Source organism: Brachypodium distachyon, chromosome 3 (genome assembly GCF_000005505.3).
Source record: "Brachypodium distachyon strain Bd21 chromosome 3, Brachypodium_distachyon_v3.0, whole genome shotgun sequence".
NCBI lineage: Eukaryota > Viridiplantae > Streptophyta > Magnoliopsida > Poales > Poaceae > Brachypodium > Brachypodium distachyon.
The window spans coordinates 46185244-46199176 of NC_016133.3; the positions used below are offsets into that span (position 1 = coordinate 46185244).

Here is a 13933-nt window from a genome sequence, read left to right on the forward strand (position 1 = left end):
CCCGGGTGAAACTTACCATACAACTGGTGCGGGCGGCAGCTGGATCATTGGTTGAAGGAGCAATTGCTAGCCTGTGTCGGAGCAATTCGCCGCCCGTAGCGGATGAGGCCTAAAAAGTATTGAACCTGAAGATTGTGACAACCGTGCGACCACATGCTATATGGGCTCAGGCTTGGTTTAGTATGGAGTTCATGCTTAGTGTGGTCATAGCCGTACCGCTCATGGGGTGTCGCCTGAGATAGGGAACCCTTGGCACAAAAGGGGGGCCCGGACTGCGAATCGACGAGCGATGTCCTTCCGTGTTGAAACCTAGTGGGCGTGTCACATTAAGCATGTTCTTTTGAAAGACCTCATCACGGACTCGCAGCCGGTACACTATTGTGAGTGTATTCACCAGTTAGCTGCTGGTTAGGCCCAATGCGCGATCGTGTCATGTGGGTACAGCGTACGACCTCTGCAGAGTGTAAAAATATTCGAATAGCCGTGTCCACGGTCATGGACGACACATGAATCTTTCTTGACATATGGGACCTGTCTTCTTTCCCTTCCTTCCTCCCTCTCGGACTTCTTGCTGGAACTGAGTATTTGGGTGAATGGTCGAGGACCCTCACGTTGTTGGATAATGCTTTGGAGATAAACTTGTTTTTATCAAAACCTGCCTATCAAAAGTATGGTAGTATTTCCAATAAAACCGCTTTTATGCAAAAGAACCATATAGCTTTCCTTTGAAGCCAACATATAGTTATGAGGGTTCCCAGAGGGGGCACGCTGAGTACGTAATGTACTCATCGCACTGCTTTGTTGTTGATGTACAGAGTTCTTGAAGATAAAGATGTCGACTATGACCACTAGGAGGATCTAAGGAGTGAGGTCACGTGGACTACATCAACTGCCTGTGGCTGAGATGGAGTCGCTACGCATTTTACTTTCCGTTGTTTTCTGGTTGTATTAATGCCATGAGACACTGCACTTTGTAAGTCGTTTGGCATATTATTAATAAAGATTTGTTTTATCTTCATTTTGTTGTGCAATGGTATTCATTTTGCCTGTGTTCATCAGCTTGATCCTGGACTTATGAAGGTAAACACAGGGGGGTCTGGAAGTTAATTCTGGGTTCCCACATGTGCAGGTCCAAGGTCACCCTCAAAGGGGACCTCGACTCACCCACGACGGGATCCGTCGAATCCGCCGGGGCGTAATCGTAAGAAGGAGAAGGAGTCGGGGGAGCCTTCCTCTTGGATCTACTCGACAGACGAGGTATCTTCGGGACCGGCGCAACAGGCACCGCCCGGCCCAGCACCGCCGTCCCCGTCTTCACCTTCCCGCAAGTGTCCTGCAACTTGGACCCTACTGCCAGCATCGACGGTGTCGCCAAGCAGGAGTAGCGATCGCCCACTCGAAGGAGGCGCCCGAACTTCGGATCCTGTCGCATCGGCACCATCTTACCGAAGCACTTCACGATGATGTTATGACATCCCCCGCCGCTGATCTTGGTCTCGTAGCCACGGTGTTCAGGCCCACCGTACGGACCTATCAGCTGCGCGGCCCACAGCGCCGCCCTCTCCTCGGAAAACGTCGCTGAAAAAAGACAAGTCATTAAGTACCACCGCAAGGGAAAAACAACCAAGGAACGAAAGGAAAAAGGAAGCGGCACTCACGTGTGGTGACGGCATGCGGAGGACGGAAAGCCCGAGGAATCCCAAGCTCGGACCTTGTACGGCTCCTCATCATGAAGCGCCCCACCATCACCATCTCCTCCATGAGGTCACGGAAGCTCCTCTCGGCGGACACCTCCTTGATCTTGGTCACCTTCCAAAGGTCGGTCGACCGAAGCTCGCCTGGGTGCGGCATCTCCTTGAGGCCCCCAACCCCCGAGTGTCGAGGAAGATCGCCTGAGTGTCGAAGACGCGTCTTCGAAGCCCGAAGGAAAAACCACTAGGACTCCCACTTGTCAAACAACTTCATCGTGCTCCTCCCCGGCATGAGCAGGAAGTCTTCTCCAAAGCCCGAACGAAGCCTCGGGTTCACCGAACCGAAGGTGCTCAGGGTAAAGCCGTCAGGAGTGAGCGACTCCCTCACCTCCACGGTGAAGTAGAACAACATTAGCTTCATCGAAGGCTCCTCGTGAAGCGCCATCTCGCACAGCCAGCGAAACACGTTCAACTTCACAATCACCGAAGGGTGCAGCTGGACCAACTCGATGCCGTACGTCTCCAAGAACTCCATCTGGAAGGGGTGGACGGGCACACACAAGTCGGCATGGAACCAGGCCGAAAACACCACGATGCACCCTGGACGCCGCTTGTGGTTGAGCTTGAACTCCTCCCCATTGGGCAAAATACCGTCCCCCTTGGGGAAGTATCCCGCCTCCTCCAGCTGGACAAGGTCCTCGGGGCTCATCGAAGACGGGAGAAGGTAGTCGTGAGCCCAACCACCCTCCATCGGAGTTATCGGGACCACCGGAGGATCCCCACGCAGGCGAAAGGCGACTTTCTTCTTCCTCGACGGTCGGTTCGCCGCACGCTCCGCCGCGGCGCCCTTAGACGGCCCCCTCTCGGTCGCCGGCTCGGCGTCGGGACTCGCCATCTCACCTACGCAAACAAGGAATCAATAACAGTTAGTAGGAAGTACGGGGAAATCACAAAGAGACTAGCTAGCAAAAAAAAGGAAGAGAGGCCAAGCCTCCCAGGCCGAAGGCCTCGGCCTGCCCGCGCGCAAGGAAAAAGAAAGGAAAGGGGAGCCCGAGCTCCACAGGCCTCCAGCCCACCAGTTCCTTGGCCCGCCCGCGCGCAAAGAGAAAAAAAAGTGGGAGAAAACTATCGCCACGCCCTCCAAGTGCTGGGCGTAATGTTGCACGCCGCTCGTGCACCCGCGCGTCGCGCCAGGCACGTCCACGTCCTGCCGCGCGGGACTCGACCGCCCGCGCCCGCGCCACTCCTCGCGTGCTCGCGCGCCGCACTGCGCACACCTATGCCGCTCCGCGCGCGCTCCCGTGCGACGTGCCCGTGCCGCGCCGGGCCCGCCCGCGCCGAGTGCACGCCCCCGCGCACGCCCCAGCGAACGTGAAGCTCACGCCCGCGCGCCCGCTCCGTGCCGGCCAACTCCAAGCTCGCCCCCGTGCAAGCCGCCCGCGCCGCGTGCGCACCCCTCGCGCGCCTCGGCGAACGTGAAGCTTGAGCCCGCGCGCCCGCTCCGTGCCGGCCAGCTCCAAGCTCGCCCCCGGGCACGCCGCCCACACCGCGTGCGTGCCCCGCGCGCGCAACAGCAAACGCGTCGCCCGCGCCCGCGCGCCCGCTCCGTGCCGACCAACTCCAAGCTCGCCCCTGTGCACGTCGCCCGCGTCCTAACCATGCCCGCCGTGCCAGGCGCCCCAAAGCTCCGTCGCTCGAAGGCAACCACGGCTCGCACTAAAGGTGCTCGACAAAATAACCGACGAGGCCAGCCACACCCGAGAGCACAATGCTCGACCCAAGGAGAGCTGGCCATACCTTCACAAGAGCACAAAGGACGCGGTCGCCGGCGGAGATCCCCTGGGATAACCTGCAAGCACGGGCGGCACCTTGGTCCCCGTAACCTCGCAACGACGCCAAGCCCCCACCTTGGCTCGATCACGCGGAGAAAAGGCTTCGGCCGGACGGGGACAATGCTCAGCTCCGTGACGCCTTCGGAAGAAGCTACCACCCTGCAGGGCACCCTACAACACCAAGTCCCGAAGAAATTTCGGGCGCCGCCGAACAAGGCTTTGGCGCCGGAAAGATCAAACAAGACCGGTGTGGAGCTCCCCCATGAACCCCTAGTTCCATTTTATAGGCCCCAAGGGCATCCTTGGCGTCCGTGCCAGCCAACCGGAGGTCGACACCTCGCCGTCCTTGGCCACTGTGAAACAAGACAAGGGAAGGGAAAAGAAGAGAGGGAACGCTCTCTCTTTTCCCTAAAGGGGAGCGGCCTGGCCAAAAGAAGGCGCCCCGCGCCCGGGCCCCCGTGTCCTCGCCTCGCCGGCGTCATCTCCGGTGACGCCCGACGCCTGCAAAAGGTAGGGGAGGCCGCCCGTTCGGTCCCCATCGTACAAAGGAAGAAGACGGCTAGGGGCCGTCCGATCTAGGGCGTCCTCTCGTCCGTGGCCGTCGGATCCGGTCACTCGATCCCGAACCGGTATCGGGTCCTGTTGGGCCACTATGGCCCAAGAAATCGGCCTACATAAAAAAAAAAGGGTCGGCAGGCAGCCTGGGCGCCGGCCCACCTCGCGCGCCGGCGGCTCAGTTGGCCCACGCGGCCGACGGGATTCGTTTCTTTTGCAGGAAAGCCCAAGATTTTGTGACAATTGTCAATAAGACCCCGGAAGTTTCAAGGAGACCCTCACGGTCCCTGATTATTGCAAAATAGTCCTTTTTTCCCAGATTTTTGCTAGGGTCCTAGGGTCCCGGATTTTTGCTAAAATACCCCCCGAAGTCCGATTTCTCGCGAAGAAGACCGCCGAAGGCATGGAATTACCCCAAAAACGCCACCACGACTGCTTTTTTGCAGCAAAGCCACCAAAATATCTCTTCCTCTCGCGAAAGGAAAATCTCAAAAGTCTTGCATCGAAGATTGACCCGAAGGCATTCTCAATGCCTCCAGCCCAAGGGGGCTACTGTTGTAGTAAAATAAAATCCCTATATGGGCCGGGTCGTAAATCCTACGTGACGATGTCTGGGTCAATATTTCCCAAGCACGAGTCAAGACGCCCACGTGGCACGGTCAATCCTACGTGGCAAAGGAAAACAAATCAACAAGTCAAGCCTCTCATGCCATGGTCAAAGGATCAAATGAGCTAGAGTAGGGGGCAAGAAAGGTGTGAGGAGGGGGCCCTTGGTCCATGATGGGTCATGGACCAAGCCCCACTTTTCCCACATGGTGCACACAAAAGCTATGGACTAAGAAGCTTTTACCATTTTGCCCCCACTTTTCTCTCTCCCCCAAGGGTAGCCATGGTCTTTTTTCATGGACCCCTAGGCTATAAATACCCCCCATGGGGACATGTACCATTCACTCTCACTTGAATAAACTCAAGGGGAGAGGGCTAGAGAACCTCTTTGAGAGGAGCTCTAGTTTCGGGATCTCGACAAGCCTCGTTTGGCCCGAGCCCGAAGGAGAGGGAATCGGGTCAGAGTCTTAAGGGTATCTCGACCTCGCTACTTGGGAAGCCTCGTTCGGCCCAAGTACGAGGCGGCCCCTTTCGACCTCTCGCTAAGTGATTCGGGGAGCCTCGATCGACCCGAACGCTTTGGCTAATGACCCCCTCGAAGCCTCTCCTAACATAGGACTAAGTCGCACCCGCAGGGTCGACCGAACCTATTCAAAAAATATCGATGTGTCAACTTGTCCAAGTGTACGGCGACGTTCGCTATAAGGCCGACGTACACGCCTTACTTTTATACTGGTACTTGTGCCACCGAGCTTTGGCACCCCTTACTCTAATTGTTGTCGAGAACAACAACAAGCAATGACACAATAAAAGTGAAATAACAACACAATTCCAATAGTAAAATAAGCTCGAGTGGCCATTCACAAGTGGTGTAGAGAGCTCGCTAACGAGCGCTTCGAGCTAGCTCGTTAAGATCGTTAAGCTTAACGATCTGAAAAGTAAGTTATGTTTGGTTCTTTAGTTAACAAACCGAACCCTTAATGAACGGAGTTAGCGATCGTTCAATAAAATTGTCGAACTTCGATCTTTTCGTCCAGGCCTATCAGGGTCCTAAAAGTACATTAAGTGTGTCACCAGCGGTCCTAAGCACACCGGAGCAGGTCTGACCTGCCCAAAATGTACGTTTAGCTCACATCACGTCGACATCAATGGTTTTGGTGGCAAAATTCCCACCATAGGCAGTTGAAATATTTATTTGAAGGGATCCCCCTCCCCTTTATAAAATCCGTTTATTCCTACCTTTCTTCTTCCTCATTTCCTCTACTCCCCACTTCGTCTTCCTGTCTGTACCGAGAGCGATATGGTTGGGAGCGATGGCGCTTCGGGAAGCTTCAATGCTTACGTCAGTAGCAAATCGACCGGGACGAGTTTTCCTCTCGTCAAGTGCGTGTTGCTATTGCAGAACGGTGTTGCGGACAGGACAGAGAGAGGGGAACGGGTTTGGGTTCACATACGTCAGAATTGAGCTCGGGGGCTTACCGTACTACGGAGGAGGGTCGCTGGGGTGTCGCCGGAGTGGGGTCATCCTTGAGGGGCGTCCGTCAGATCACAATCTAGCACACTATCACCTCGGCCCCCTTGCCGGTGCTACGGTCGCCCTCAATCGTCGGTCAATCGTCGCAAGAGCCGCGAGTGCGAGAAAGAAAAAGAGTGGGCTGAGAAATGAGGTTGGGGAATTCCGGGAGGAAATTGCGAAGATAAATCTCATTCATTAATTCTATGTGGCTGATCAAAGTGAGTCAAGCGGACACATGGACAAGTCAGACCTGCTCCGATGTGCTTAGGACCGTCGTTGACACGGTTAATGTACTTTTAGTTTTAGGACCCAAACGTGCACTTTCATACTATTAGGACCTAGTTTTTTTTAGAGACATAGTACACACGCAGACGCTCATAACACGCGTGCTCACTCACCCCTATGAACGCACACGCGCACACCCTACCCCCTATGAGAACCTCCGATAGACTGACCCGGCCGACAGATCTTGAGAGATTGACGAAATTAACCGCAGACACCTCGCTGTTGACGGGTACGTCACCTATCACTGAAAGAATAGTGCCGGTTAAATTCTGAAATAAATCCAGGAAATGTGAGCACCCATGTTAAGTTTAGAACTTGAACTTGGCTGAGCTGGTTCCACCACAAGGAACCAGACCAGCTGAGGTAACTAAGTTCACTATTAGAACCTAGTTGACATCAAACGAAAACTTTTATGACCCCCAGGTGCTTTTAACTCTTTTAGCATATAGATACGTTCATATTTAGACGAATTTGAGTCATGGAGGAAATATAATTTACTTGTCGTAGAAAAAAATTATAACAGGACTACAGGAGGCACAACAATTTCTCTTCTTCCTACTGTCCCGGATCATCAACTCCAGCATCACTCCAACCAACGAAAACAAGCAGCCGATAAGCGGCCAAACCACACGGTGCCACCCCAACTATCTACCCCCACGATAGGTTCCAACCACGTGTCCCGCGGTACTCTCTCTCCTTGCTTCTTAATCTTGATTAGCAGATGATCGTTGGTCCCAGCGGTACCCGCTCGTCAGAAGCCCACGCTCCTTCTCTCGTTTTCTCTCTCGTCCTCTCTCAGACCCGAGCGGCCGAGGCCGTGCTCTTCTCCTCCCCGCGGGGCGGCCTCTTCTCCTCCCGTGAGGCTGTCCTGGCCGCCGACCCAGCCCGCGCCGGCTTCGACCTCCCCCGCCGCCCCTGCCCGCGTCGGTCGTTGTCCCGGGCTCCGCCAATGCGCCGGCCGTCGTCCCTGGCTACACCGCCGCCCCCTCGCCGTCTTCCCAGCCCCGCCCATGTCCGCCGCCTCCCAAGGCCCTCCCGTGTCTGCCGCCGCGGCCTGGGACGTGGAAGCCCCCGCGCGCCGTGGAGGTGACGGAGAGATTTGTTTTTGATCATTTTTTCTCGTGGTTTGAGGTTTGAGGATTGACCAAGTACTACTTGATTTTTGAAGATCGACATGGACGTTGAATTTGTACTTGATTCGAGATTTGAGGATCGAATTTGTACTTGTTGGTACCGTGATTTTGTCTTGGTACATGATGTACCTCGCTTCAATTCCTTTTTTCTATGTTAGATTCATGAGGTACTGTGTTTTTTTTTTGCGGGGATGAGGTACTGTGTTTTGATGACTATTCGTACTGTGATTTTGTCTTGGTACATGATGTACTCCTCTTTGATTTTTTTTTCCATGTTAGATGATTGGTACCGTGTTTCGACGATTGTTTGTACTGTGATTTAGTACACGACGTACTGTTATGAATTGATGTATAAAGTCTTCATATGACGAAGTACTTAGATTGTTTCTTCTTCTTTTTTCTATCTCCATTGAAAATTGAGGAGGTACTTATCATGTAATGTGATGTAATTTATCGTTGATGAGGTACTTATTAATTGTATGAGTTGAGAACTATCATGTACCTTGATGTATATGTGATGTATCTTCATGTACTTGTCATATACCTTGATGTATCTGCCGTATGCATGAGGTATTTCAAAAACTGTTAAAATGCATGTGATGTAACATACGATGTACTTGTATCATAAGTTCATGTACACGGGATATTTAAAAGCTGATATGGTACAATTCATATAACCTAATGTACTAAATATGTACTTAAAAATATTTCATGTAGCACAATGTACTTAAAAGAGGAGAGAGAGAAAGAAAGAGAAAGTTGTCCGATGGTAATACTGTTAATCCTGCACTCTAGTTTAAAGTGTCAAAAATTAACTAAGAGAGAGAAAGGGAAGAAGGCCAAACATGTGGCTAAGGGGTGCAAATACTTACTCAACTACTCCGTATGTCACAGTATAGTTGAAATCCAGAGGTAGACAATAATAGCAGCACGACGCAAAGGTCTCCGAGGAATCGTTCGCTGAGCCACTGCGAGGTCCACCTGAGCCTTTATGTCCATGGTCGCCAAGGCGCATACCGTCCTCGTCTTCTTCTTCGCTTCCTGTGCCATTGGTCAGCCTCCTTTTCTTCCTCCATAGCAATTTTTCAAGTTTCCTGCTAAAACAGCAACTGAGGGTACGAACCAATGTAACTGACAGATAAGAAACTATCAACTATAGAACCAGGACAAGCAAGATAACAATGAATAAAGTGGGGAACATCCAAGGACCAATGTAAAAACTACCAAGTTCACCACAGATATATAATGTATGTTTCATATCTGATACATCATGGCAAACGGTAAAATATAGTTCCAACAGCACACTAGATAAGACTTGATGTTACGACAACTGAACGCAAGTACGGAATAAAGCAGCTCAACAATAAGAGCAAGTCGACCAGGTAAGGTAATAGCACAAAACATGACCAAAATTTAGAGCTTGTCCTCGAACTCAGACAGAGGAGTCATCTGTTCCTTCAGCCCCTTCCTCTTGCGGATCTCCGTGACAAGGGTGGCAGATTGGGTGCCAGCCTCCAAAGGATCAGAAGACATGATATCCCAGTGATCGAACACACATTGAGGGAATGCCTGGCCAGATGTTGCAGCCCTGAGCGTACTTGAGAATCCAAAGGACTCTATGACAGGGAGGTAAGCCTTGATGTTGTACAGTGGGGTACCAGGCCTCTGCATCTCCTCGAACACGTGCCCTCTCTTCTGATTCAGAACACCATAAATACCACCAAGGGCATTCTCCGGTGCCTGGATCTCCACCAGGTAGACAGGCTCCAACAGCCTTGGCTTAGCAGTGAGCTGAGAAGCATAAATGACCCTCCTGGCCGTAGGAATAACCTGCCCACCACCTCTGTGAATGGCATCAGTGTGGAGCACAACATCACAGACCTCAAAGCAAATTCCACGCATGTTCTCCTCAGCCAATGCACCTTCTTTTGATGCCCACTGGAAGCCAGCCACAACAGAATCCTTGATTTCATTTAGATACTGTACTCCCTTACACATATCAACAACCATGTTCGGACCAGTGGTCTCAGGTCCAAAGCACCAAATCTTCTTGGCAAGATCCTTGTCCCATCCAAACTCCTCCGAAAGGATCTTGGAACGCACCTTAGGATCATCACGTGGGCCTATGCGGCCATCATCAATGGCCTCAGCTAGTCCCTCTTCCAACGGGCGAGCTTCCATGTACAGACGGTTGTGTTTGTTGGGGGACTTGCTCATAACAGTACGGCTAGACTTCTCAAGAACAGTCTCACGGAAGGAGACAACAGGAGGGGAAACAATGATTTCAGCACCACCCATGAAGTCATCCTGCAGATCCTTCAAGCAAATTTCAAGATGAAGCTCTCCAGCTCCAGCGATGATGTGCTCGCCAGACTCTTCAATGGTACAGAGAACCATAGGATCAGACTTAGCCAGACGCTTCAAACCTTCAACAAGCTTAGGAAGATCAGAGGCCACCTTGCACTGAACAGCAACACGCACAACAGGAGACACAGAGAACTTCATTGCTCTGATTGGGCAAGCATCAGTTTCCTTCTCATTTGTGAGGGTCGCATTCTTTGTGATGAACTGGTCAAGACCAACCAAAGCAACAGTGTTACCGCATGGAACATCCTCAACAGACTCTTGTTTCTTTCCCATCCAGATAACAGTACGCTGGACACTCTTCACATAGAGATCCTTCTTCTGACCAGGAACATAGTTGGGACCCATGATACGGACCTTCATGCCAGTTGCAACCCTCCCAGCAAAGACACGACCAAAGGCAAAGAATCTTCCCTTGTCAGATGCTGGAATCATCTTGGAAACATACAGCATAAGAGGGCCTTCCGGGTCACAGTTTCTAATGGCGGTTGCATATATATCATCAAGGGGTCCCTCGTACAAGTTCTCCACACGATACCTCTGTGCCTTCGAGGGGGAGGGAAGATGAAACACCATCATCTCAAGCAGAGCACGACTGGCAGGCAGCCAAGTTTGCATGACACGCTTCATGAGAGCCTTGCCCATTAGGTCCTTCTCATCATTCTTCATGGTCACGCCAAGCTTCTTCAACATAGGCCACAACTTATCCTTCTGATCATTCATGCAGGTGTTGATGATTTGCTTGATTGGCTCATAACAGAACTGAACAAAACCTCTCTTACAAGTAGCTGAGCCAGTATTCTTGGTGGTCCATTTCTTTGTGGTTGGGTCAAAGAAGTTCTCACCCCACAGCCTCTCCATCATCTTTGATTCATCAACTCCAAACTTGGAGGCATACATCTTAGCAAAATTTGTGAGAGTGAAAGCCCAGCCATGCAAACCAGCAGAGAAAGCCACGGTCCCCTTTTCTGGGTACACTTGGACATCACCAAGGAGCTTGTCTTCATACGTTGCCATGATGACATTGGCATTTTCAATGACACGGGAGAAAGTCTGATACGCTTCCTCACCTTCAACTTGAAGCTCAAGGAAGCACCTGTCCATCTTATTCACAGTAAGGACAGGTCTAATCCTCTCACCAAGAGCTTGGCGGAGCACAGTTTCAGTCTGCACACAGACACCCTCAATACAGTCAACCACCACCAAAGCACCATCAGTGATACGAAGAGCAGCTGTGACCTCCGAAGAAAAATCAACGTGTCCAGGTGAATCAATAAGGTTGATCAGGTATTCATTCCCATCCCTCTCACCCTTGTACATCTGGAGTGACTCATCAGTCATCTCATAGAAAAGAGAGATACCGGTGGATTTGATTGTAATACCACGCTCTGCTTCATCTGCGCGGGTATCAGTCATGCGAACATCACCAGCAACTTCCTGGGCAATAATCCCAGCAGCAGCCACAAGGGAATCCGTAAGTGTAGACTTGCCTGCAAAGATGTAGATAACATGTAAGAATATGGCACAATTATTGCATTCAACAGAACAGAAAGCATGAGCACGATGAACAGTTGAACACAATTTATATGCATAGACAATTGAACATTTTAACCTCTAAACTAAGACTAGTAGTACACAGCAATCCAGTATACTGAAACCATCCAGAGATAAAACAAAATGTAAATAAGACAAAGTAGGTGCTCGGTGACACATCTTGACAAAAAATATAATATACATTTGCAAAACAACAAACATATAAGATAATATATGCAGTAAGTACAGCAGTGAGTTTGGAGCTTATAAATTGTAATAGTCACAGCAATTAACGTGATTATACCACAAACTAGGTAGATTCTGAGCTCTGGGATGACAAGTTAATATTAAAGCAGAAATCAATCATATAATACGCTGTAATAGTAAAGTCCATGGTGCAATATAGACTTGGTATTTTTAGAGATGAAACTAAGCATTACAAAAGAATGTCAAACAGACAAATCAACTGGTCTAAATAGCAGAATGATTAATAATAGCACAGACATCACAAACAGGCTGTAAACACATCAAGCAAGAAAATTCAGTATATAAACTCAACAGTTAAAAGTCACTATTCAGGCACATACCATGGTCGACATGAGCAATAACAGACATGTTACGGATGTTATTCTTCTTGTCCATAATCCTGCGGAGCTCCTCCGCTGTAAACTTCACCATCTTGACTGCTTTTGAATATCACGCTGAGAATATAAGTTCCTGTTCTAAGATAGCAAGCTATTAGTACATAAGAAGAATCAGGGGTGTGAAGAACTAAACGAGAAAAATCTCACAGTGCACATATAATAATAAGTATTCAAGTAAACAATCAAAACTACCCACACAAAAGAGCCCTTGAAATTAGTACTGAATATCACAAAGGTTTGAATAACGTATAAAATACTTTAACCAAGAATCACATCGCCATAAAATGAAATATATGCACAGAATATTGTCACTTAAGCATGATCAGAAAACTTAGTTGACCAAAGTGCACCAAGAACACTCCAAGAAACATGGTATTTTGATTAACTAAACCATCACATGTTTCCATCATAGTTTAAAGCTAGATATGCTTCATAAGTATACACAAAATAGCTTGCAACATGAATAAGCATGTGCTTCTGAACAGTAGATCATAACAACTTCAATATCATATACTCCCTCCGTCCCATAATTCTTGTCTCAAATTTGCCCAAATATGGATGTATCTATTCCTAAAAAGCGTCTAGATACATGTAATATTTCGACAAGAATTATGGGATGGAGGGGGTACCTCATAACCATTTTAATCAGCATAAAACATTAATTGTGATGCAGAATAACATGCGGACAAGAACGTCATGCAGAACGCCCGAACTAAAATCACATCAAACACAAGATAATTATAAAGCTATATCCATTTTTTACATAATAAACCTAGGAGGTAATGATATGTACAATATCATATACCTCATGACCATTTTAATCAGCATGAAACAATAATTGTGATGCAGAATGACATAATCAGCAAGAAACTCATGCAGAAGGCCTGAACTAAAATCACATTAAACACAACAAGATAATGATATATGCATCAGCAAGAAACAACGATATGTACTCCATTTCTACAAACTGAACACGAAAACAGGGAACAACCGAAACAGCTAGGCCAAGGCAAGCAACCTAGCACTGGCAGAACCCTGTAGCTACATATTAGTGAACCCCGTAAACAGGTGGCAGAATAGCCAAACTGTACAAACAGACCAACAACTTTTCTTCATAGAACTAGATCGCTGTCCACAATTGACAACACGAGAGAAGCAGATCTAAGTTTGAAGACAACGATATAGAGCAGCGAACAAGTGTTGTGCCTTGAGTACCCGATAGGGATTTTTGCCTCAGTTACGAATTGGGGAAGATTAAGGAGATGCAAAACGGGAAAAGGGCTGGATCTGTTCGTGGGGTGATGGGGGGAGAAACGGTCGGGAACGAGAGAATTGAAGGGGAGATACATACCTGCGGTGGAGGCGCTCGCACGAGGAGGAAGACGTGCGACGGAGCGAGGGGGCTGGGGCGCTCGGCAGCGGGACGGGGAGTGAAGGGGTGGCGGCGCTCGCTCGAGGAGGAAGACGAGCGACGGGGTTGGGCCGTCGGGGCGCTCGGCAGCGAGATGGGCCGGGGAGAGGGAAGGTTCCCAAGCAAAACAAATAAAATGACTGATACCCTGCCGCCGCCAGGGAGAAAGAGACGAGAAACTTAGGGTTTTTTGACAGAGCACCGTCCGGATTCACCAGTTCCACTCACCTTGTTCTGTCGCGGCGTTGCGAGTCGTGAGAAATCTCGGGTGATCCTAAGCGTTTTCACAAGTTTTTAGTATTACGAGTCTTGTGATTTTCATCGGCAACGCTACGACGAAGGATGTGATGCCGTCCAGGATAA

The 13933-nt window shown here is 49.8% G+C and overlaps 1 protein-coding gene across 2 annotated transcripts; it reads right to left on the minus strand.

Moving 5' to 3' along the window:
* Positions 1-8804: 8804 nt before the first annotated feature.
* Positions 8805-13704, minus strand: LOC100836272 (elongation factor 2). Of its 2 annotated transcripts, none has more exons than XM_003574994.4 (3): positions 13511-13704; positions 12103-12232; positions 8805-11472 (listed from the first exon to the last, which is right to left on the minus strand). In XM_003574994.4, the coding sequence occupies exons 2-3, from the start codon at positions 12191-12193 to the stop codon at positions 9032-9034; spliced, it is 2532 nt and encodes an 843-aa protein (XP_003575042.1). In that variant the 5' UTR covers positions 12194-12232; positions 13511-13704; the 3' UTR covers positions 8805-9031. The 2 variants fall into 2 exon arrangements, with proteins under 2 accessions (XP_003575042.1, XP_014756629.1); XM_014901143.2 differs by having other exon boundaries at positions 12103-12237.
* Positions 13705-13933: the final 229 nt, after the last annotated feature.

Coding starts and splice junctions, on each gene's coding strand:
- LOC100836272 (XM_003574994.4), bottom strand. CDS start 12,193: ATGGTGAAGTTTACAGCGGAGGAGCTCCGCAGGATTATGGACAAGAAG. Junction 11,473..12,102: donor TATTGCTCATGTCGACCATG/GTATGTGCCTGA, acceptor ACATCTTTGCAG/GCAAGTCTACACTTACGGAT.